Source organism: Dendrobates tinctorius, unplaced genomic scaffold (assembly GCF_039654945.1).
Source record: "Dendrobates tinctorius isolate UK_male_01 unplaced genomic scaffold, ASM3965494v1 ptg000032l, whole genome shotgun sequence".
Classification (NCBI taxonomy): Eukaryota; Metazoa; Chordata; class Amphibia; order Anura; family Dendrobatidae; genus Dendrobates; species Dendrobates tinctorius.
The window spans coordinates 39,168,458-39,190,834 of NW_027361700.1; the positions used below are offsets into that span (position 1 = coordinate 39,168,458).

Consider the following 22,377-nt stretch of genomic DNA (forward strand, 5'->3'; position numbering starts at 1 on the left):
AATTTTTTTTTAAATATTCAAAAAATTCCTGTGAAGCACCTAAAGGGTTAATAAACTTCTTGTATGTGGTTTTGAGCACCTTAAGGGGTGCAGTTTTTAGAATGGTGTCACTTTTGGGTATTTTCTATCATATGCACCCCGCAAAGTGACTTCAAATGTGATGTGGCCGTAAAAATAAAATGGTGTTGCAAAAATGAGAAATCGCTGGTCAATTTTTAACCCTTATAACTTCCTAACAAAAAAAAATTTTGGTTCCAAAATTGTGCTGATGTAAAGTAAACATGTGGGAAATGTTACTTATCAAGTTTTTTGTGTGCCATATCTCTGTGATTTAAGGGCATAAAAATTCAAATTTGGAATATTGCGAAATTTTTAAAATTTTCGCCAAATTTCCGTTTTTTTCACAAATAAACGCAAGTTATTTGAAAGAAATTTTACCACTAACATGAAGTACAATATGTCACGAGAAAACAATGTCAGAATCACCGGGATCCATGGAAGCGTTTCAGAGTTATTACCTCATAAAGGGACAGTGGTCAGAATTGTAAAAATTGTCCTGGGAGTTAACGTGCAAACCACCTTTGGTAGTGAAGGGGTTAAAGTGCTGTATTGTTCCAAGAACTGTGTTCCCTCTATGCCCGTAAGAAAATACTAACAACTGCATATCATTCACAGTGCAACGGCCCATGTGAGCGGATGAGCCAGAATATAATTGACATGTTGTGTGTCATACCTGCTCAGCAGAGAAATGATTGGCCAAATCTACTGTCAGAGCTGATCTATCTCTATAATAACAATGTCCATTGCTCTACCAGATTTATGCCTTATTATCTGATGTGTGGTCAGCAATGAACACTACCAGCTGATGTTGCCTTGGAAGTGCGAGTTTCAATCAATCCTCTGCCATGCACAGATTGACTCTCAAAACATCAGACTAGAATAAGCTAAAGTAAATGAAAGTCTTTTTCAGCTCACCTGTCCACTTTGTGCATGGCTGCCATCCCAGAAAAATCTATTAATAAGTAGTAAAAACATCCAGCACCAAGAGGTTGCACTCCAACGAACTTTACTCCAAAATCTCCATATAAAAGCATAGACAACCGACAATAGAAAAAATGGCAGAAATAGAAGGTTATTATTAGAAGGTTAAAGTAATTGTGGAAGAGCGAGTGAAAGTTGTATGTCAGACACAAGAGGAGAACCACACAACTTGAATGCCAAAGCAATGCACCTGATAGTAGGAGATTGAGTTTGGCTTAAAAAGAATCATTGCACGAGCAAGATAGATGAGAAGTGGGAGGCTAGCCCATACATCATTCAAGCGATCCCTCTACTTGGATTAGAAATTTGTAAGATCGCTAGAGAGAATGAAGAGACAACCAAGGAAGAGTCAGCTAAAGCTTTGCCTGACAGATGACACAGGAGATGACATCATTAACAATCAGCACGACGACTTGAGAGCTGATCCTATGGAGAATCTATTAGAGAGTGCTATTCAAGATGAGGTACTCCTAACGAGAAGCTACAAGAGATAAAGATATATTCAGTGGTTTGCAAAAGTATTCACACCCTTTGGCTTTTTACTTGTTTTGTTATATTACAACCATTGTTTAAATATTTTTGTAGTCCAATTTCTCTGTGATGCATCAACACTAAATAGTCTAAGTTGGTGAAGTGAAGTGAGAAAAATGTAGACATTAATTAAATTTATGGGATCAAATAACCTAAAATTGGTATGCGCATATGTATTCACCCCTTTTGTTATGGGGGCCTTACAAATTTCTGGTGCAAACAATCACCTTCATAAGTCACATGATTAGTAAAAGAAGTCTTCCTGTGTGCAATCAAAATGTCACATGGTCTATCAGTATATATATATATATATATATATACCTTTTCTGAAAGGCAACAGAGGCTGTGACACCATTCAGCAAGAGCCACCATGAGCCACACAACACCATGAAGACCAAGGAGATTTCCAAACAAGTCAGGGACAAAGTTGTTGAGAAATACAAATCAGGGTTGGGTTATAAAAAAATATCCCGATCTCTGATGATCCCCTGGAGCACCATCAAATCCATTATTATCAAATGGAAAGAACATGGTACCACAACAAACCTGCCCAGAGAAAGCCGCCTACCAAACTCTCAGCCCAAGCAATGAGGGCATTTATCAGAGAGCAAAAACAAAAGACAACATTCAGCTCTCCCCTGAGATGTAATCCCAAGCACAAGAAGGAGCACGGCTTCCTCACTGCTGCACAGCGTCCAAGGCAATAGGAAAAATAGAAGTGGATCCAGCTCACTCACAGGGCAGGGCTCATTTAAATAATTAGAAAAATTTTTATTGGATGATCCTTAAAAAATTCAAAATGACAAAACAGACATCTCAGATGGCACAACAATGACGGGGTGGTGTGTAATGAGACCATACGCGTTTCGAGCAACACGGCTCTCGAACACTGGTTACAAAGTGAAATACAAACAAGGATTAAAATATACTAATGCACTAATGAGGAAACACAAAACACATGGGAAGGTATAAGGAAACAGAAAATGACAAAGGAGCAAGGTGCATAATTGCAAGCAGCGCAGTAAACGATTAAAAGACAAGTAAAGATATGTTACAAAAAATTCAAAATATATTTGATATGTATCAGAAAAATGTATGTATATAATTTGATCAGGAAAAAATCACCAAAAAGGGGAGAATAATAATGACCTGTAATGCATCAATACCAAATTTTTCACAATAGGAAACAACCATTTTGTATTAGCAAAAAAAAACAAAAAAAAAACATTTCTTGAATATACAACTTGCCTAATAATAATTATGCAAACAGTGTATAATGTTCCATTTATAATGAGCCCCATTAATATTGCTCCAGTGTATAATGGGCCCCGTATATGATGCTCCAGTGTATTATGGGCCCCATATATAATTCTCCAGTGTATAATGCTCCCAATCCACATATATTGCTCCAAACATGATAAAAAATGAAATACCTCTCCTAACTGGGCACTGCTCCACTCTAGACTCCTCAGCATTGCCATATTCAAGCTCTCTGCACTTGGACTGTTCAGGCAGAGGGCGTACAGACGTGACGTATTTGCGCTCTCTGACCTGAAAGTCACTGTCAGGAAATGCGGAAGAGGTCACAGTGGTGGAGCAGGGAGAGGTAAGTATTGCAAGTGCTGGTGCCCAGAGCAAGCAGGGGGGTCCACTCATGGGCGACGGCAGAGGCACAGGGCCCCTCATAGTACGACGGTGCCTGTGATGGCGAGTGGGCCCCCCACCGTCAGAGATGCCGGCGTACTGTGAGGGACCCTGTGCCAGTGCCATCACCCACGAGAGGGCCCCCCACCTGCTCAGGGCCCCGGCACTTGCCCGAGTGCTCCAGGTGCTGACGCCGACCCTGGGGGAGGTACAGCCCAATTAGGGAGGTGTTAAAAAAGGCATATGTTGAGGTGTAGGCTGGACATTCAGCAGCTGTAAATGGAGGAATTGCAGAAGTCTGAGGAAGAGGAGGACAAAGCGAGCCATTTTGCTGGCAACCTATGTGTCATCGGGGAAGGTGGTACAAAATCCTTTGAAACCCAGGCATGGTTCATTGTAATGAAGGTTAGATCATCAACATTTTGGGTTGACAGCCTGGTCCTTCTTTCTGTCAGGATTGATTCAGCAGCACTGAAGACTCTTTCTGATAGCACACTACCAGCAGGGCAAGCGAGCTCCTGTCAGGCATATTGTGCCAATTCAGGCCAGATGTCCAGTTTAGAGGCCCAGTATTCAAAGGGGAATGAACTGTCAGGGAGAACATCGATAGGGGAGGAGAGGTAATTTTGAACCATAGTTGACAACTGCTGTCTCCTGTCTGTTGCAATTGATTCAGTATTAACAGTCATATGAGTGGTCCTCGAGAAATCAATCCACAACATGGTCATAAAACCCCTGTCTCCAACGCCTGTTCGGCTGTGTGCACCACGAACACCTCTTCCATTTGGCCCAGTACGGCTCGTGGTAGAACCTGCACCGCTGCTGTGTGCTGGGAAAGCCTCAAACAAACGGTTTACCAGAGTTGCTTGTTTGTTCTCCAATATTATCTCTAGTTCTCCTGTGGCATGATGTTATGTAATTTGCCTTTATAGCGTGGATCCAGGATGCTGGCCAACCAGTAGTCGTCATCCTTCATAATTTTGGCAATGCGGGGATCCCTTTTTAGGATCCGCAATACAAAATCACACATGTGGGCCAATGTTCTAGGTGTCAATGATGCACTGACAGTGGTGGGTGGAGGAGCACTTTCTGCCAAATCCACATCCCTCCAGTCACGCACAAACCCTGTACCTGACCCTGGCAAGCAAACAATTTTTCTTGCCCCCCCCGAGAAGCATCCTCCTCCCCAAAATAATCATCCCCCTCTTCCTCCTCTTCCTCCTCTTCCTCTTCTTCCTCCACCTCGTCCAGGACAGTTCCCTGGGCAGACAATGGCTGACTGTCATCAGGGCTTCCCTCCTCCTCCTCCTTTTCTTCCTCCTCCGCTGCAGATGCCTGATCCTTAATGTGCGTCAAAGTTTGCGTGAGCAGAGGCATAAGTGGGATGTTCATGCTTATGATGGCGTCGTTTGCGCTTACCAGCCATGTGCATTCTTCAAAACACTGAAGGACTTTACAGAGGTTTTTCAGCTTTGACCACTGCACACCCGACAACTGCATGTCTGCCCTCAAACTTCCTGCTCGTGTATCCTCCTACAAATGCATTACAGCCTGCCTCTTTTCGCACAGCCTCTCAACCATGTGCATGGTAGAGTTCCACCTTGTTGCAACCTCTATGATTAGGCGGTGCTTGAGGAGGTGGAGCGATCGCTGCAGCCTCTGCATACAACTGGAGTCTATGGGCGAGCGACGGATGTGCGAGCACAGTCTTCACATCTTATGGAGCAGGGCTGTTAACTCCGGATAACAATTTAGAAAGCACTGCACCACCAGGTTCAAGGTGTGAGCCAGGCAAGGTATGTGTCTGAGTTTTGCAAGGGCTATGGCTGCCACAAAATTACGGCCGTTATCACTGACTACCTTGCCTGGCTCAAGATGTAGACTTCCCAGCCATGACTCAGTTTTTTGCTGGATGTACTTGGCCAGTATCTCCGCGGTGTGTCTGTTGTCGCCCTAACACATCATCTTTAAAACAGCCTGCTGACGCTTACCACTAGCCGTTCAATAGTGGGACACTTCGTGTGCAACACTGCCAGCTGCGGATGGAGTGCTCATGCGACTGCGCTCTGTCGACGAGCTTTCGCTTCTGGAGGAGGAGGAGGGTCGAACGCCTACAGCCAACTGTTTCCTATACCGTGGGCTAGGCAGCACTGTCCCACCGTCACTGTCCCCTGTGGACCCTGCATCCACCACATTAACTCAGTGTGCAGTGATAGACACGTAACGGCCCTGGCCATGCCTACTGGCCCATGCATCTGTTATGATGTGCACCTTTCCACTCAATGATTGTTTGAGTGCATGGACAATGCAGTCTTTCACATGCAGGTGGAGGGCAGGGATGGCTTTTCTAGAAAAGAAGTGCTGACTGGGTAGGTCATAGCGTGGGACAGCGTAGGCCATGAGCTCTCAGAACGCTTCGCTTTCAAACAAACGGAAGGGCATAATCTCTAATGAGATAAGTTTGGCAATGTAGGCATTCAAAGCCAGTGTACGTGGATGAGAGGATGAGTACTTTCTTGTCCTACTCAGAGAGTCTGGTAGGGTGAGCTGGACTTGAGAGCTGCATATGGGGGAACTAGCGGTGGACCTGACGGACTGAGAGGGGGTTGGTGAAGGTGATGGCCTAGATTCAGTCTTTCATTGCAAAAACATTGTGAATCCCTGACTACTTTGGCCTTGCGAAGACACCTAAACATTTCTTGCTGGTGGTGTGCTTACCGGTAGGCTTACAGTGGGTGAAGCAATGGAGCATTGCTGGCTACCTTCAGTTGGAGCATGTGCACAGGTGCTACCTGAGGTTTTGTAGTCCATCCACGCTTGCAATTTCATGGTGGTTAAATGTCTAAGCATGCAACTGGTATTGAAATTTCGGAGATTTTTCCCTCGGCTAAAGGTCATTCCGCACTTCTTACAGATAACCTTTGCCTCATCAATAGGATTTTGGTCAAAAAAGTGACACACTGCACTCTTCCTACTCTGGTATAAATTTTCAGGGCTTGCACGCTGTGCTAATTTGACCGTCTGGCCAAGCTGTCCTGCAACTCTTTTTGTTTTTTTACCACATTTTTGGACAGCTACGGGCCTGCCAGATAACTGCTGCTGCGATGACGATGCCTGCTGCGGATCCTTCTCCTCTTCTGAGCTATTGCCAGCGGCACCCTCTTCCCCCAATGGATTCCAATCCGGGTCAACAACTGGGTCATCCATCACCTCCTCATCAATTTCATCTGCACCTTTCTCTGTGTCACCGTGTAAGGTGGTATAGTATGCGGGAAGTGGGACCTGAGTTTCATCAGGGTCAGATTCTGGCTCAGCACACTGCGAGGGCAATGTAGTGCTCTGGGTCAATGTACCAGCAGAGTCATCTAGCAGTGGCTGTGCATCAGTGCACTCCATGTCAGATTCATCTTGGACTGGGGAATTCAGGATTTGACTTGATAACCCAAGCATAGTATGTGAAAAGAGCTCCATGGAGTAGTCTGAAATGTGGCCTGCTGTATCCTTCATTTTTGGTGGGGGTGAAGGACACAAGGAAAGGTGTTGTTCCTCACCAGAAGCCTGCACTGACGACTTAGTGCTTGCAGTTTTTGAAAATTCAGAAGAGGAGGCAATAGAGCTGGAGGCTGTTTCGGCAATGTAAGCCAAAACCTGTTCCTGATGCTCTGGCTTTAAAAGTGGTTTACCTACTCCCAGAAAAGGGAACCTTACAGGCCTTCTTGAGCCAGACGATGACGCAGGCTCAACATCTCCTGCCTTAGCTGTTATTGTGCTTTTGGCATAACCAGAAGATGCACCACCACCACACCATCAGTACCAGCTGCCCCCGCCCACGTCCGCGGCCTCTTCCACCATACTTCCTCATGTTTGAGAAAATATACCAAGAATACCAGCAGATATATGGTACTGTATGAGGAGCGTACAGCTGTATAAGGAAAAATTTAAATCTCCGTATATATTTTCTTAGTCACAGACGCTCTCCCAGTATGTATTTGACTGTAATCCAAACAGCAGATATACGATACTGTTTCAGAAGCGGACAGCTCTATATGGTGTATGGGAAAATGTAAATGTCCGTATATGTATTTCCAGAGTCACACAAACGCGCTGTCTCTGTATGGATTTGACCGTCATCCAAACAGCAGATATACGATACTGTTTCAGAAGCAGACAGCTCTATACGGTGTATGGGAAAATGTAAATATCCGTATATGTATTTCCGGAGTCACACACACATGCTGTCTCTGTATTGATTTGACCGTCATCCAAACTGCAGATGTACAATACTGTTTCAGAAGCAGACAGCTCTATACGGTGTATGGGAAAATGTAAATGTCCGCATATGTATTTCCAGATTCACACACACACGCTGTCTCTGTATGGATTTGACCGTCATCCAAACAGCAGATATACGATACTGTTTCAGAAGCGGGCAGCTCTGTATGGTGTATGGGAAAATGTAAATGTCCGTATATGTATTTCCAGAGTCACACACACACGCTGTCTCTGTATGGATTTGACCATAATCCAAACAGCAGATATACGATACTGTTTCAGAAGCGGACAGCTCTATACCGTGTATGGGAAAATGTGAATGTCCGTATATGTATTTCCGGAGTCACACACACGCTGTTTCTGTATGGATTTGACTGTAATCCAAACAGCAGATATACGATACTGTTTCAGAAGCAGACAGCTCTATACGGTGTATGAAAAAATGTAAATGTCTGTATATGTATTTCTGGAGTCACACACACACGCTGTCTCTGTATGGATTTGATCGTAATCCAAACAGCAGATATACGATACTGTTTCAGAAGCGGACAGCTCTATATGGTGTATGGAAAAATGTAAATATCTGTATATGTATTTCCGGAGTCACACACACACGCTGTCTCTGTATGGATTTGACCGTCATCCAAACAGCAGATATACGATACTGTTTCAGAAGCGGACAGCTCTATATGGTGTATGGGAAAATGTAAATGTCCGTATATGTATTTCTGGAGTCACACACACACGCTGTCTCAGTATGGATTTGACCGTAATCCAAACAGCAGATATACGGTACTGTATCAGAAGCGAACAGCTCTATACGGTGTATGTATGGAAAAATTTAAATCTCCGTCTATTTTCTTCCGGAGTCACACACAAATAGCATGTATTTGTCCGTGATACCAGCCGGTACACGGTAGTGTGTGAGTAGCGTACACCTCTATACAGTGTGTGAAAAAATGAACGCTCGGTAACTGTGCAGAAAAAAAGAATAAAAGTAGGAGTGCTTTGGAAAAAGCAGTCTGCACAGCAGTGTGCATACAGCAATGCAGCTATCAGGTAGCCTAATAAGGCAGCCTAGTAACCAGCGCTGCTGCACACAAAACAAATCCTCTCCTGTCACTGCACACTAACTGTACAGTGAAAAGCGCTATCAGCAGAAGCACAGATTTTTTTTTTTCTTTCCTGCCTAACACTCTCTCTATTGAGAAACAGCGCCAGCAACCTCTCCCCATGCTTAGATCGGCAGAAGTAAAATGGCAATCGGCGGTCAGGGCTTTTATAGCCACTGTGACGCCACACAAAGCAAGTCAATCACTTGAATGCCCTTCTCTACGATGGTGGTGGCCGCTGCCCATGTCATCGCGTTGCCCACAGTGTGCATCCTTGATCATTGGCTGAGAAAAGGCGCTGGAAGCATTATGGGAAACCTGACTTTGGCGCTCGTGTCGGCGACTGCATGGCCGACCTCACGCTATGGTTGGGTTTTGCTCGGTGAAACCCGACTTTGGCGAAATTCGGCGACTTATGAATCTGGCCGACGCGTTTCGCTCAACTCTACTCCTGATATTTCACTGGTTGCATTTTATGTGTCTGTCTTGTATAGGTTGTTCTAGACACAGTAAGGCGTTCTCGTTCCAGATGCATGGGAACATGCATGTATTTAAAGTGGATGAATTATGTAATGCCCCAAAGCTGTGTTGACTTTGCCTTTAAGATGTAGCAGAACTGTCAGCTACCTCATTATATTTGTACTGTGTTAATATCTCCCTTTGTAGGTAATGCACAAAGTGATGTACTTTTGTTCTGCCATTAGGTGGTAGTTAAGAGTTAATGACGCAGTTCTGACTTTCATATATAGAAATAAGGTTGCAGGGAGGAAGACATTATACAGGGAGTTGTCCTGGATAAGCTGAGGTAGGAGAGCTGCCATAGTTCCCATATAGTGAGGAAACCAGGTCTCCGTCTCAGACAGTTGTGTGAAAAGGATTGTGCATAGAGTATATGCTGATAAGAGGAGATGAGGAATCACTGCACCATAGATATAGTTGCATTAAGACCTTGCCTGAGAACCGCCACTTCACTGGATACTAATTGTGTTTGCTGCATAAGGATTCAACCTCTATAGAGTAACTGATAATCTGTATGTGCCTGTGTATTCTTAGAATTAAATCTTTGCAAATGACCCTGTGTCATCACTATTTTCTGGACTAATTGGCATGAACCACATGACGAAGAAGTAGGGAGTATATACCTGCTTGGTGAAATAGTAGTACCACATACAGGTGATGGCATCAATTTCTATTGGTAAAAGTCTTGTTAATACTCTGACTTTACCTGACCCTTAATCAGCTGAACTGTCCTAATGATATCATCCTTCATCAGTAATGGCAGAGCTATGTGGAGCTCCGTAACTTCTAGGAGGTGGGGACTAGCACTAAATGTTTTAAGATGCCTATACTCCTTAGATAACTGACAGCTAAAATCTTGTTCAGCTGACAGTTATTTCCACCAACCCCCCTCACCCCCATACACATCCACGAGTGATTGTGGAAGTAAGGTGCCTTAGTTTCCTAAGAGCAAAACTTCAGGTACTGAAATTTATCACGCCCAATCCTTCATTCTCCCAACATCATCTATTGGGGGAGAACTGGGACTCCCTCTTAGGCAAGTTTCACACTAGCATGTGGCCGAGCTTCGTGAAGCTCCGCCCAATGCCGCACCTCCTTCGGTCAGCTCCACCTATGTTTGCATGGGCCTGCGTACCTATCTTTAACATTGGGTACGCAGGCTGTGTGGATGTATGCGGATGCGTCCACATGGGTCGTTTTGACGATGCGGCGACCGTAACAAATTGCAACACGTTGCGTTCTACTCAGGTCGCCACATCGTCAAAATGATGCATGCGGACACATCCGCATACATCCGCACGGCCTGCGTACCCAATGTTAAAGATAGGTACGCAGGCCGCATGCAGACGTAGGCGAAGTTGACCGGAGGAGGTGCTGCAGTGGGCGGAGCTTCATGGAGGAAGTCCGCAGCCATCCGCAGCTCGGCTAAATGCTAGTGTGAAACTAGCCTTATGGAGTGCCCCATGGGGTCTGGGGGTACTCGATACTGGGCCCGTCGACTTCCATTGGGGACGGTGTCACAGCGGCGGCGACCCGGTCCGTGGCCCAGAGGCGCCCAGTAATAAAATAGGGGAAAGTTGTGTGGTATTTATGTGGTAAAAATGAAAATAAAGTTATTAGATGGTGAAATAAGTGACGCCACCTGTGGTATTCTAGTCAGAGGTGACCAGCGCTGCGGTGTTGCTTCTCTGGGATGGATGTTGGGCACAGCTATGATGTTGTAGCCCTCCACAGGTAGGGCTGTAGTCCCAGGGCAAAGATGTTAAATAAATAGTAAAAATGGCTGTGAACGTTGGGGTGCAGAGAAATGATAGAAAGACACAGAGAGGTGCAGTTTCTTTACCTTTTACTGGTAATTGGTTGTAGTCCGAAGTACCACTTACAGGTGATGGAATGAGTCCGACTCGCCTGGAGGCATTCACGGGATCCACCTTGCCAGGTGGGGATTTAGGACCTTCCTTTCTGCGCTTTGTGTGTGGGTCTCCGCTGTATATAACTATGCTGCGACCCTCTATTCGTGATGGTTTCACTAACCTGTATGGCTATCAGCGTGAGCCTATTCCACGGGTACCGTTCTCTTCACCATCGGCCCCGGGCTCCTTATCCGCTGCCGTGCCCTCAGGTGATCAACGTCGCACAGGAATTTACAATCCCCTGTACTTTCAGATTTGGCTATCAGGACTCACAGCTCCTGTCAGCCTAGGACTCTGATGTCCCTTTTCTCTTTATGAGCGCTTCACTCAGGGGTCTTCTATATGCAGTATTTTAGCTTCCCTAGAGTCTCTCAGTCTCTGCTCTTGTCCTTTCCCTCTTCACAGATCAGCTCTGCCTATTGAGCTCCTCACCGATCAGCTCCCTGTCTAGAACTGACAGGATCTTCCAGAAAGATCTCTTTACCTCATGTCCTCACGTTTAACTGTCATTTTTCCTCACAGCTGCTTCGTTTCCATGACAACCCCCTCAGCTCACCTCTAGCTGACTCACCAACCCCCTCTGCTGGACAGAATCTATAAGGCATCTCCCTTTTCTGACTTGCAGCAGGAAATTGTGATATACCTGGCATGGGGGTCCCTTTCTGCCTCCAAGCATGACTTCACCTCTTAGAGGGAGGTAACGTCACTGTGACAACCAGACTCTGGGGTGTCACATTTACATTACAGATGGTGGGCTGGCCCTGCCAAGATGTATGTGTTCACTTAGCGTTAATCTAATGTGTATGGTGGTCTTTATAACTAATGCTTCTCTTCTCTATACAACAGCTTCTAGGTAATTATCAGGAGGAGACGTCTAAAGGACACTACTGATAAAGCAAGAGGTAATTGGAAAGTTTGGGGAATAGTTTAAAAAGTTTTTTAGATAGGTCAAAAATGTATCTATATGATAAATGTAAGATTTGTGGGGAAGTATGAATGCAGTGGAGTCACACGTGTGCACTGCCATTTCTTTTAAAGTCTATAAGACAGATGGAGAAGGCCAAGTGCAGTGATCTGTTTTTTCTATCAGTCTCATAGACATTAAATAAATTAGAGAAACTCATGTGTGATCAATAATCCATTCCTGTGCATAGGTGATAAATATTTTTCATGGTATCATGACTATTAGTGCTCATTCAGACATCCGATTTTTCACGAATAGCCCTCGTATCTGTGATAGTCTATTCACATGGTCCGTCAAAAATCACGGCAATATGTCTAACTTAAATCCGAGTGTCAGATCAAAATCGGCAATGCAAGTCTATGGGTCCATGAAAAAGTGGACTGTGCTGTGATAACAGCCGAGTGCGGTCCGATTTTCACAGACAGTCACGTAGGAGAAGGTGAGAAACTTTTTTTTTTCTCCACATACAAAAAAAAGTATGATGCTAGGACCACACTCTGCTCAATCTCTATCAAAATAAACAATACATTTTTCTCATACATGAGAAAATCAGATATCTTGGATAAGGCCTTACTATACATATTGCGAGTTATGGCTGGACTAGTGATTGCCAATTGTATGCACATTAGACTCCAGTATATAGTGGGTACGGAAAGTATTCAGATCTCTTTAAATTTTTCACTCTTTGTTTCATTGCAGCCATTTGATAAATTTAAAAAAGTTCATGTACACTCTGCACCCCATCTTGACTGAAAGAAAACAGAAATGTAGAATTTTTTGCAAATTTATTAAAAAAGAAAAACTGAAATATTACATAGTCATAAGTATTCAGACCCTTTGCTCAGACACTCATATTTAAGTCACATGCTGTCCATTTCCTTGTGAGCCTCCTTGAGACGGTTCTACTCCTTCATTGGAGTCCAGCTTTGTTTAATTAAACTGATGGGACTTGATTTGTAAAGGCACACACCTGTCTATATAAGACCTCACAGCTCACAGTGCATGTCAGACCAAATGAGAATCATGAGGTAAAAGGAACTGACCAAGGAGCTCAGAGACAGAATTGTGGCAAGGCACAGATCTGGCCAAGGTACAAAAGAATTTCTGCAGTACTCAAGGTTCCTAAGAGCACAGTGGCCTCCATAATCCAAAAATGGAAAATGTTTGGGACTACCAGAAGTCTTTCTAGACCTGGCCGTCCAGCCAAACCTAGCAATCATGAGAGGAGGCTTGGTGAAAGAGATAGAGAAGAACCCCAACATCACTGTGACCTGGCTCCAGAAATGCAGTAGGGAGATGGGAGAAAGTTCCACAAAGTCAACTATCACTGCAGCCCTCTACCAATCGGGCCTTTATGGCAGAGTGGCCCAACGGAAGCCTCTCCTCAGTGTCAGACATATGAAAGCCCGCATAGAGTTTGCAAAAAAACACATGAAGGAGTCCCAGACTATGAGAAATAAGATTCTCTGGTCTGATGAGACGAAAATAGACCTTTTTGGTGATAATTCTAATTGGTATTTGTGGAGAAAATCAGGCACTGCTCATCACCTGGCCAATAACAATCCAAACAGTGAAACATGGTGGTGGCAGCATCATGCTATGGGGGTGTTTTTCAGTTGCAGGGACAGGACAACTGCAATTGCAATTGCAATTGAAGGAAACATGAATGCAGCCAGGTACAGAGATATCCTGGATGAAAACCTCTTCCAGAGTGCTCTGGACCTCAGACTTGGCCAAAAGTTCACCTTCCAACAAGACAATGACCCTAAGCACACAGTTAAAATAACAAAGGAGTGGCTTGAGAACAAGTCTGTGACCATTCTTGACTGGCCCAGCCAAAGCCCTGACCTAAACCCAATTGAACATCTCTGGAGAGACCTGAAAATGGCTGTCCACCAACGTTCCCCATCCAACCTGACGGAACTGGAGAGGATCTGCAAGGAAGAATGGCAGAAGATCCCCAAATCCAGGTGTGAAAAACTTACTGCATCATTCCCAAGAAGATTCATGACTGTACTAGCTCAAAAGGGTGCTTCTTCTCAATACTGAGCAAAAGGTCTGAATACGTATGACCATGTGATATTTCAGCTTTTCTTTTTTAAGAAATTTGCAAAAATTTCTACATTTGCTGTCAAGATGGGGTGCAGAGTGTACATTTATGAGAAAAAAATGAACTTTTTTAAGTTTACCAAATGGCTGCAAGGAAACAAAGAGTGAAAAATTTAAAGGGGTCTGAATACTTTCCCTACCCACTGTATAGCTCATCCAGGAGCACCTGCGTGAGGCAGAAGAATTCCAGGAGGGGTGAATATCCCTAGCAAAGTTAAGATTTCTAAGGGCTTTGGTAAATCTTGTTTTTTATGGAATGATATGTAGGTTTGATAGTAGGCCTGTCATTTTTCTTCCCTTTCTGGCCTGGTTTTCTCTGTGCCCCTCAGTCAGTCCAGAGGTTGTAAATCTAGTAACTGGTAGATCCAAAAGAGTGAAGTGTTTGCTTTGGCTTCATTCAGACATAAGGCATCTGTCTGACACATAGGCAAATAACAGAGAACATTTTTTTCATGTACGAGAAAAACAGAAGAAACTCGGACCAAACTCTGACTATACTCTGATAAAACTCAGATGCAACTCTGACCAAAATCACTTATGAAACTCGGACAGTTTTTCTTGTATGTGTAAAAAGCATGTCTGATTGAGGCCCAAGAGGAGGAAAGCTGTCTGAAGGAAGAGAAGACATCCGTTTAAGAGACCCTGTTACGGAGGACTCCTACAGTTGGTGCAATCAGTGTGACGTAACACATGACCTTTTTCTCTGGCTGTTGGCAGTAGGCCACCTGTATAGTCAGAGAAGATAATGTCTAGTTAGAGCTAAGATAATCATGTGTTAAATTGTGTTTTGTACCTGGATGTAAAGGTTTTATATTTATTTTGCACACCGACAATATAGAACAGTTGATATTCTGTGTCAATGCCTCTGAATGTATTGATCCCTTGCATACCACTACGCAGCTAATCTTCTGCAACATGTGTCTATAGCTTTGGAGTTTCCACCTCTCACATTCTTGCATATCCTCATGTCAAGGTTTTATACTTTGTTTGTATGAGGTCAAGTTTTTCTTATTCCCATCATGGAGTACTTGGACCTCGTTAGGGCAGGATTATAGGTTATAAGAGTCATATTTTAGGTATCATGTTTAAAAGCAATGGAGGGAATGATGTTATCTAATGTCTTTCTTTGCTCAGTTATGCAAAATGTGTATTCAGGCATTAGCCCAGTGTCTGGGGCCCCATGGCCCAAAAATGGACAATCACTCATTGATAATTCAGTCTCATTTCCATTAAACTTGCTTTTATTTCTGGACACAGTGGAATTCTCTGTCAAACATCACAGACTGCATATCATGGGAGAGGCAGCTCTGGTAGGATGGTGTACACACACAACACGCACACATGCGTGTTCTTGACACCACTGAAGGGTGGCACCGTCCGCTCTGCACACTCCCCGCTGGGCGGAGAGATGAGATACAGGAACCAGTCAAAATGCAATATGGCATAAAAATAATCGATACGTTAAAAAGAAGGGAAAGTGGGAAGCAATCACCCGGGAAAAGGGAAGGGGAGAGGGAAAGGTCCAAGGGTCACCAGTTGTAAGAGGAGTCCTCGTACCTAAAGATATAGAAAATAAAGCTTTAGATATTTTCTGAAACACAAACTCAAGTCTATTAATATTCTTAGAAATTTCTTGTTACACTGTAGATTATTGTTGACCCCCAACTCTGTGCTTTCTTGCATCCTGACATTCTCAGTGGTAGGAAGACAAAGCCCATAAGTGTGATTGAGATAGATGATGCTCAGTCCTTGGTGCTCATTACTAGGACTAAGGGCCAAATAAAACAACTAATACAGTGATCTCCAACCTGAGGGCTGTGGTTTTACATGGTGGAAGGCCACATGTTTGAGACCACTGCACAATCTTTATCCAGGATTAGAAAAACATGGCTTCTTTGTTACAAAAATCTGTCCACATATTATGCATGGTATTCCAGCTTATTGATATTTACTTTGGTGGAAGCCAAACTGCAACAGCAAGTAATATCCACCAATGTGTTGCATTTGACTAAAACAGCCATGTTTTTCTAATTATGGACGGCCCCTTTAAAGTTTAATTGCACTTTAAGAAAACTTTTGACAAGTCATAGAGACATGTCAAAAGGCTTTAATGATGGGGGTCAGCATGCTGAGACATCCACTGAACACTGAAATCGAGGAGTAGCATTCAGCCCAGCACTGCTCTCCTCTGATGCTATAAAAAGTTATCTGTGTCAGAAAAAAAATTGCACAGCTAAGAGAGCCTGATTCCAGAGATGTGTCACTTACTAGGCCATGTGCTGTAGTTTCAATACAATCAGACTTTTATCAGCAGGAGATTATCTTTGATAGGCTGATCTGTGTAAACCCGCCCCACCACTGATTGGCAGCTTGCTGACAATGTATAGCTTACACCGGAATTTACCAATCAGGGTTTTGGGCGGGGTTATACAGGGCTTAGCATTCTGACCACTGATACACTTACAACAGATAAAAAAGGATTATATACAAATTACATTAAGCAGATATATCATTGGAATCAGACTATCTTGCCCTATATTATGCTGCTCTTGGATTGCATACCAAAACCCTGCTGACAGATTCCCTTTAAAAGCAGTCCTTTGAGATGAATGATTATCCATGCTGTCCATTATATATACTGGCCAGCCTTGTAGTTTTACAGTGCAGGTCAAGTGGAGATTGGGATACAAGGTCCATGTAGTTTACCATATTGGGTACCACTGATTTATCATGTGTTTGTATGGGCTTTATTTACTCACCGTGATCGGCTGTTGTGGTTTCCATTGTCTCCATAAAGTAGCTCAGAAATCAGACTGTCAGCAGGACTGTCCCTCTTCCCATATCTGCTCAAAACATAGTATTCATTAGGATTTGTTGTACTATGAAATAATGGTGAGAAAATGGAGTTGAAAGTGAACTGAAGCCCAAGTCTCTGTTTCCAATAGTTTCTACTGTCACGTATATCTCCTTACTTTCCTATACTATTTACATGTTCTATTATCATTTGCTATTATAACTAGAATTTATGATATATATGACTATGTCCTTTTAAAAAAAGATTGCATTACTTATACAAAGATTAACAAATAGTCGTCACAGCAGTGGCACGATATTAGCTGCTACCACATGTGCAGTCTCTTATGTCTCCATTGCCTTCTCATGACTCACTAGCAAAGTTCCTGTCTTTGTTGCTCTTAAGATAGACAGAACATTGTACTTTCCCAAACTTAGGCCTATCTAATTATTACTTGAACCTTGGTTGGAGCCACTGAGAAATTGCCCTGTAAGGGCAGGTGCCGTATAGTCACTCATCCAAGAGAATCCGGTCAAATATGCAAATCACACTCTGATCACACTCTGACCAGTGTTTGATCAGTGTGATCATAGTGTGATCCGATTCTCTTGGATAAAGAGAAGATGGATAAAAAAATCTACATCTTCTCCATTCGGTCAGTCTGTGGAAATCGAACTACACTCAGATGTCATCATAGTGTAGTACAATGGTTTCCATTCTGCAGGAGACAGCGAGTCTATCACCCCATTAGTTTCAGATGTCATCATAGTGTAGTACAATGGTTTCCATTCTGCAGGAGACAGTGAGTCTATCACCCCATTAGTTTCAGTGAGAATTGTGTTAATGCTTCATCTTCAGTAGTGTTGTGAAAAAAAAGTAAATAGTTGCTGACTTTCTATCCTAAAGTGGTCCTTTAAAACAGACCAACCCTTTAAGTCTTTAAGTCAAATAGACATAGAAGGAACCAGTCTTCTAAGGTAACATCCAAAAATAAAGACCATTTTTTGTTTATGATGATATCATGTACCTTTGCCTTGTCACCAAGTTGATATAATGCCTCAAAGCAGTCAAATATTTATTTATTTCCTCTGGGGAAGCATCTTCTCCAGGAGATTCTGGTTTTGGTGGATATCCCTCTACTATTGTTCCTAGACATATTAAGACACACACTGCAACAGCTACCATCATTGGCCACAGCTTCATAGAGGTTACCATCTGGAGGAACAAGAACACAGGCAGAAGTTACTTAAAAAGCTGGTCATATACTGTTTAACATGCCCAACTTGAGGTCCTCAATGCTATGTCTATGCAAAGTATGGCTCAATAAAGGGCGATGCACAATCAAGGGTTTCCTTTATCGGGTTGACCAAGACATTCCTATATCTGGTTGACCAAGACATATTAACTGACCAACTGATATCAACTATAGGAAATTAGATAATTTATATGTACAAATTATGAAGATGTATTCAGAAGCCTAAAAAAGGAAAACAGTAAAATCAGTGGGCCCAAAAGAGACTTTGGGAAAGAGATAATGGACATTGACAAGTCTTCATTCAATCCACATTATCCAAACTTCTAGGCATTGACGGGAAGACCTCAACATATCAATACAGAAGAGTATTTTAAGAAGTACACATTTTATCTTTGATTATAAAAATGTTTTTCTTAGTTGAGGATTGCTTACTCTTCATAATGATGCATTGGTTTCGAATAAAACCTCTATGATGTTATAACTACTTAGGAAACCATAAAACTAACTTTTATAAAGTTATAATAACATTAAAATGTTCAACTACTAAATACGATTCCTTTATATTTGTGACTGATAATTCAAGACGTCTGAAAATTCTGCAAAATTTCTAATTTCATTTTTTTTTTTACTAACTTTACAAGTGAGACTAATAGATTTTTTTAACTTCTTTAACTTTACATAAAAATAACATTTTATTTCAAGTGCAAAACATATCTCCTCCATGGCACCTTGTTGTGTTAAAGGACTCAGTGAAAAAATGAAGGATGCCAATCCAATTTCAGGTGGTTTTTTTCATCAACGCGTTTTGAAATATAACATTTTTTCATCAGGACAAAGCACGATCAGTTCATAGCTTGTCCTGATGAAGAAGTTTTATATTTCAAAATGCGTTGACAAATAAAGCCACATGAAATTGGATTGGCATCCTTCTTTTTTTCTCCATATCAGCCCATAATAACCTATTTGTTTCCCCAGTTCTATGTACAAATGAACTGAGGGCTCATTCACAGTAACCAATCAGGTGAAGAGATTTATGTTCTAACAACTAATTAATAAGTTTCCATTGGGCTGTACTCCACTGCACTTGTTAATTTATATGATGCTCAACGTACTTCAGAAAAGCTGAATGATAATTATGTGTCAATATTAGCGATATCACTCCAATAAAAAGTTCTATTTAGTGAATCTAAGTAAAACTTATAATGCTGAGATGAAATCACTATATGGTTTATAACAAAGAATTCCACTGGGAAAAGTCATTTTATTAGCATTCAGTTTCAAGCGCTCAAATCATTGTTATAATCTACTAAAATCAGTAAATTTCTTTAAATGGAAATGTCACTACTAGAGATGGGCGGAAACCTGGATGTTCGGGTCCGGCAGGTTCAGCCGAACAGTTACAAAAAGTTCAGGTTCAGGTACCAGAGCAGTACCCAGACCCAAACCCGAACCCCATTCACTTGAATGGGGGGCCCGAACATCCAGTGTTTGCCATGCTGTCATGTGCATGGCAACGTGGCAAACACCACTTCTGATCAGTCGTGAAATCATCCCCACCTGTGAGAGAGCAGCGGTTCCCACACTGTGAAAAGAGAGTGTGAGCGCTCAGCTGTGATTGGAGGTATAAACTTTACCTCTGGTCACTGGTGTCAGCTGATGGGACTACTGATCCCATCAGCTGACACCTGCTGCCGCTAATAACAGTGAGAGCAGGAGCGGTGAATGGGAATATTCATCAGCCACTCCTGCGCTGTAAATAAATAATTAAAAAAAAACTGGCATGAGTTCCTCCTGTATTTTTGCTAACTAGCCAGGCAAGACACACAGCTGAAGGCTGCAACCCTCAGCTGTCAGCTTCAGCAAGGCTAGTTATCAAGAATAGAGGGGTCCCCACGCTGTTTTTTTAAATTATTTAAATAAATAATTTAAAAAAACGGTGTGCTATTCCCACATTTTTGACAACCAGCCTTGCTAAAGCAGACAGCTGGGGGCTGGTATTCTCAGGCTGGTAAGGGGCCATTGATATAGCCCCCCCAGCCTAAAAATAGCAGCCCGCAGTTGCCCAGAAAAGGCACATCTATTAGAAGCACCAATTCTGGTGCTTTGCCCAGCTCTTCCCACTTGCCCAGTAGATTTTCAGTACGGACGCCGAACTTTACTGTTTGGGTACGTCCATCTCTAGTCACTACTTCATTTAACAAGTATGAAATTACTAAAGAAAAGTGGTTTATTACCACTGTCCGCCCCCTCCCCAGATCCCAGAATCCATGTTACTTATGTTGTCACATAAGGAGAGATTTCCACCTTGTATCTTTGGGTGGGGGCTAGATCATTACAACTATTAACAAAATGGAAAACAGTAATATCCAAAATTATTTTGGCCATGCTAAGAACTGCTGTAAATTCACCATGAACATGGCATCACTGACTACAGAATATCGGTGACGACGACTAAGCTGTCCATTGTAGTGACTTCTTACAGACCAAATGTTGAGTCTTTCCAATAAATGTTTAAAATATTAATCCCTTATAAAAAAAGTGGATTTACACAGACAACCTACATATACAAAAGAGTGATTTATTGACCAGCCATGAACCCGTCATCCTACATTGCTCAATTACAATGGTGTAGGAAGTATGTGGAACACAACATCTATAGTCACAAATTAGAATATCAACGTTAAACTTCCAACTTATAGGTAAGATGATTACCAGCATAAATTGCTCAATTAATATAAATTTGGAATATAAGTTGTTGGGTTGTAAAAAAAAAATAATATCCTCTGGGTTCAAAGAATGTTGTACAACTTGGATCTCAATGACATTAGAGCTTCAAGAAGATAGTAGGAACATAAAATAGCATAGCTCTACAGGACAATATCATAAAAGATTGAACTTGATGGACCTGGGTATTCTTTAAACCTTAAAACAATGAAACTCAAACAGAAAATAAGACATCTATTGAGAAAGACATGAATGCCATTGACTGGACTTCTAGTCAGACATAAAATGCTTCTACTCACTGTGTGATGGAAGGAAGGGACTGTGCAGACAGGTGAAGATGCTCCAACACTTCTCTCTCGCTGCTGGCTGCTCAAGATCTGCTTTGCCTTGTGATCCCTCTGTGAGTTTATATGTCCTGTGATAGCAGAGGAATAAGTCAGCTCCTCCTCCCACTCAAAGTTTCCAGCTCCATCCCCTATGACCAGACACTCACTCATCTCTGATTGATCAATAAGTTGTCTATTATGGCATATTGTATAGGATGGGGAGGAGGGTACAGATCTAGAAGGAGGTAAAGTGATAGAGGTATGCGTGGGTGAGGAGTCTGTCTATTAACCTTCAGGTTGGGGAGTAATCTGCTTTTACAACTCAATTATTTTAACATTTTATCATCAAAGATAGGAGATATTTAGTTAATGTAGTGGTTTCAGATTAGGGAGTAATACAGAGACATTCACCGTTTTTTTTTATAGACCAATTAGAGATTCTGCTAGTATGGGTTCATTACTTCTAAAACATTGCCTACCACTCCACAGTAGCAGCCTCTCCATCCCCAGATATTGTGTGGAGCATATGTTTCATCATCACTTCATTTTTCATTATTATTTTTTCCAGTTTTTATGATTTTCTGTTGTTCAACTGAAAGAATATAAAAGTAGCAGCCGTATTCACAAATATGAGTTACCTCATTAATAGGTGTATTGTAAAATTAGTGTTATGTCCTCTTTACAAATGTATATTTACTACGCATATGGACAGACTAATATTTCCCTGCAACATTACTATAACAATATGTATGCCACAATATATCTTGTTACAACACTATTTACACCGTTTCATATATCTCCTCCTATTACTCCATATAACTTCCCTATATCTCCTCCTATTACTCCATATAACCTCCCTATATCTCCTCCTATTACTCCATATAACCTCCCTATATCTCCTCCTATTACTCCATATAACCCCCTATATCTCCTCCTATTACTCCATATAACCTCCCTATATCTCCTCCTATTACTCCATATACGGTAATCTCCCTATATCTCCTCCTATTACTCCATATAACCTCCCTATAGCTCCTCCTATTACACCATATAACCTCCCCTACATCTCCTCCTATTACTCCATATAACCTCTCCTATATCTCCTCCTATTACTCCATATAACCTCGCTATATCTCCTCCTATTACTCCATATAACCTCTCCTATATCTCCTC

At 42.3% G+C, this 22,377-nt stretch overlaps 1 protein-coding gene across 1 annotated transcript; it reads right to left on the minus strand.

Annotated features, from left to right (window-relative positions):
* Window positions 1-15,328: 15,328 nt before the first annotated feature.
* LOC141086698 (peptide YY-like) lies at window positions 15,329-21,398 on the minus strand. Its single transcript, XM_073572916.1, has 4 exons — window positions 21,178-21,398; window positions 17,927-18,114; window positions 16,865-16,948; window positions 15,329-15,662 (listed from the first exon to the last, which is right to left on the minus strand). The coding sequence occupies exons 1-4, from the start codon at window positions 21,373-21,375 to the stop codon at window positions 15,635-15,637; spliced, it is 498 nt and encodes a 165-aa protein (XP_073429017.1). The 5' UTR covers window positions 21,376-21,398; the 3' UTR covers window positions 15,329-15,634.
* Between the last annotated feature and the right edge of the window lie 979 nt (window positions 21,399-22,377).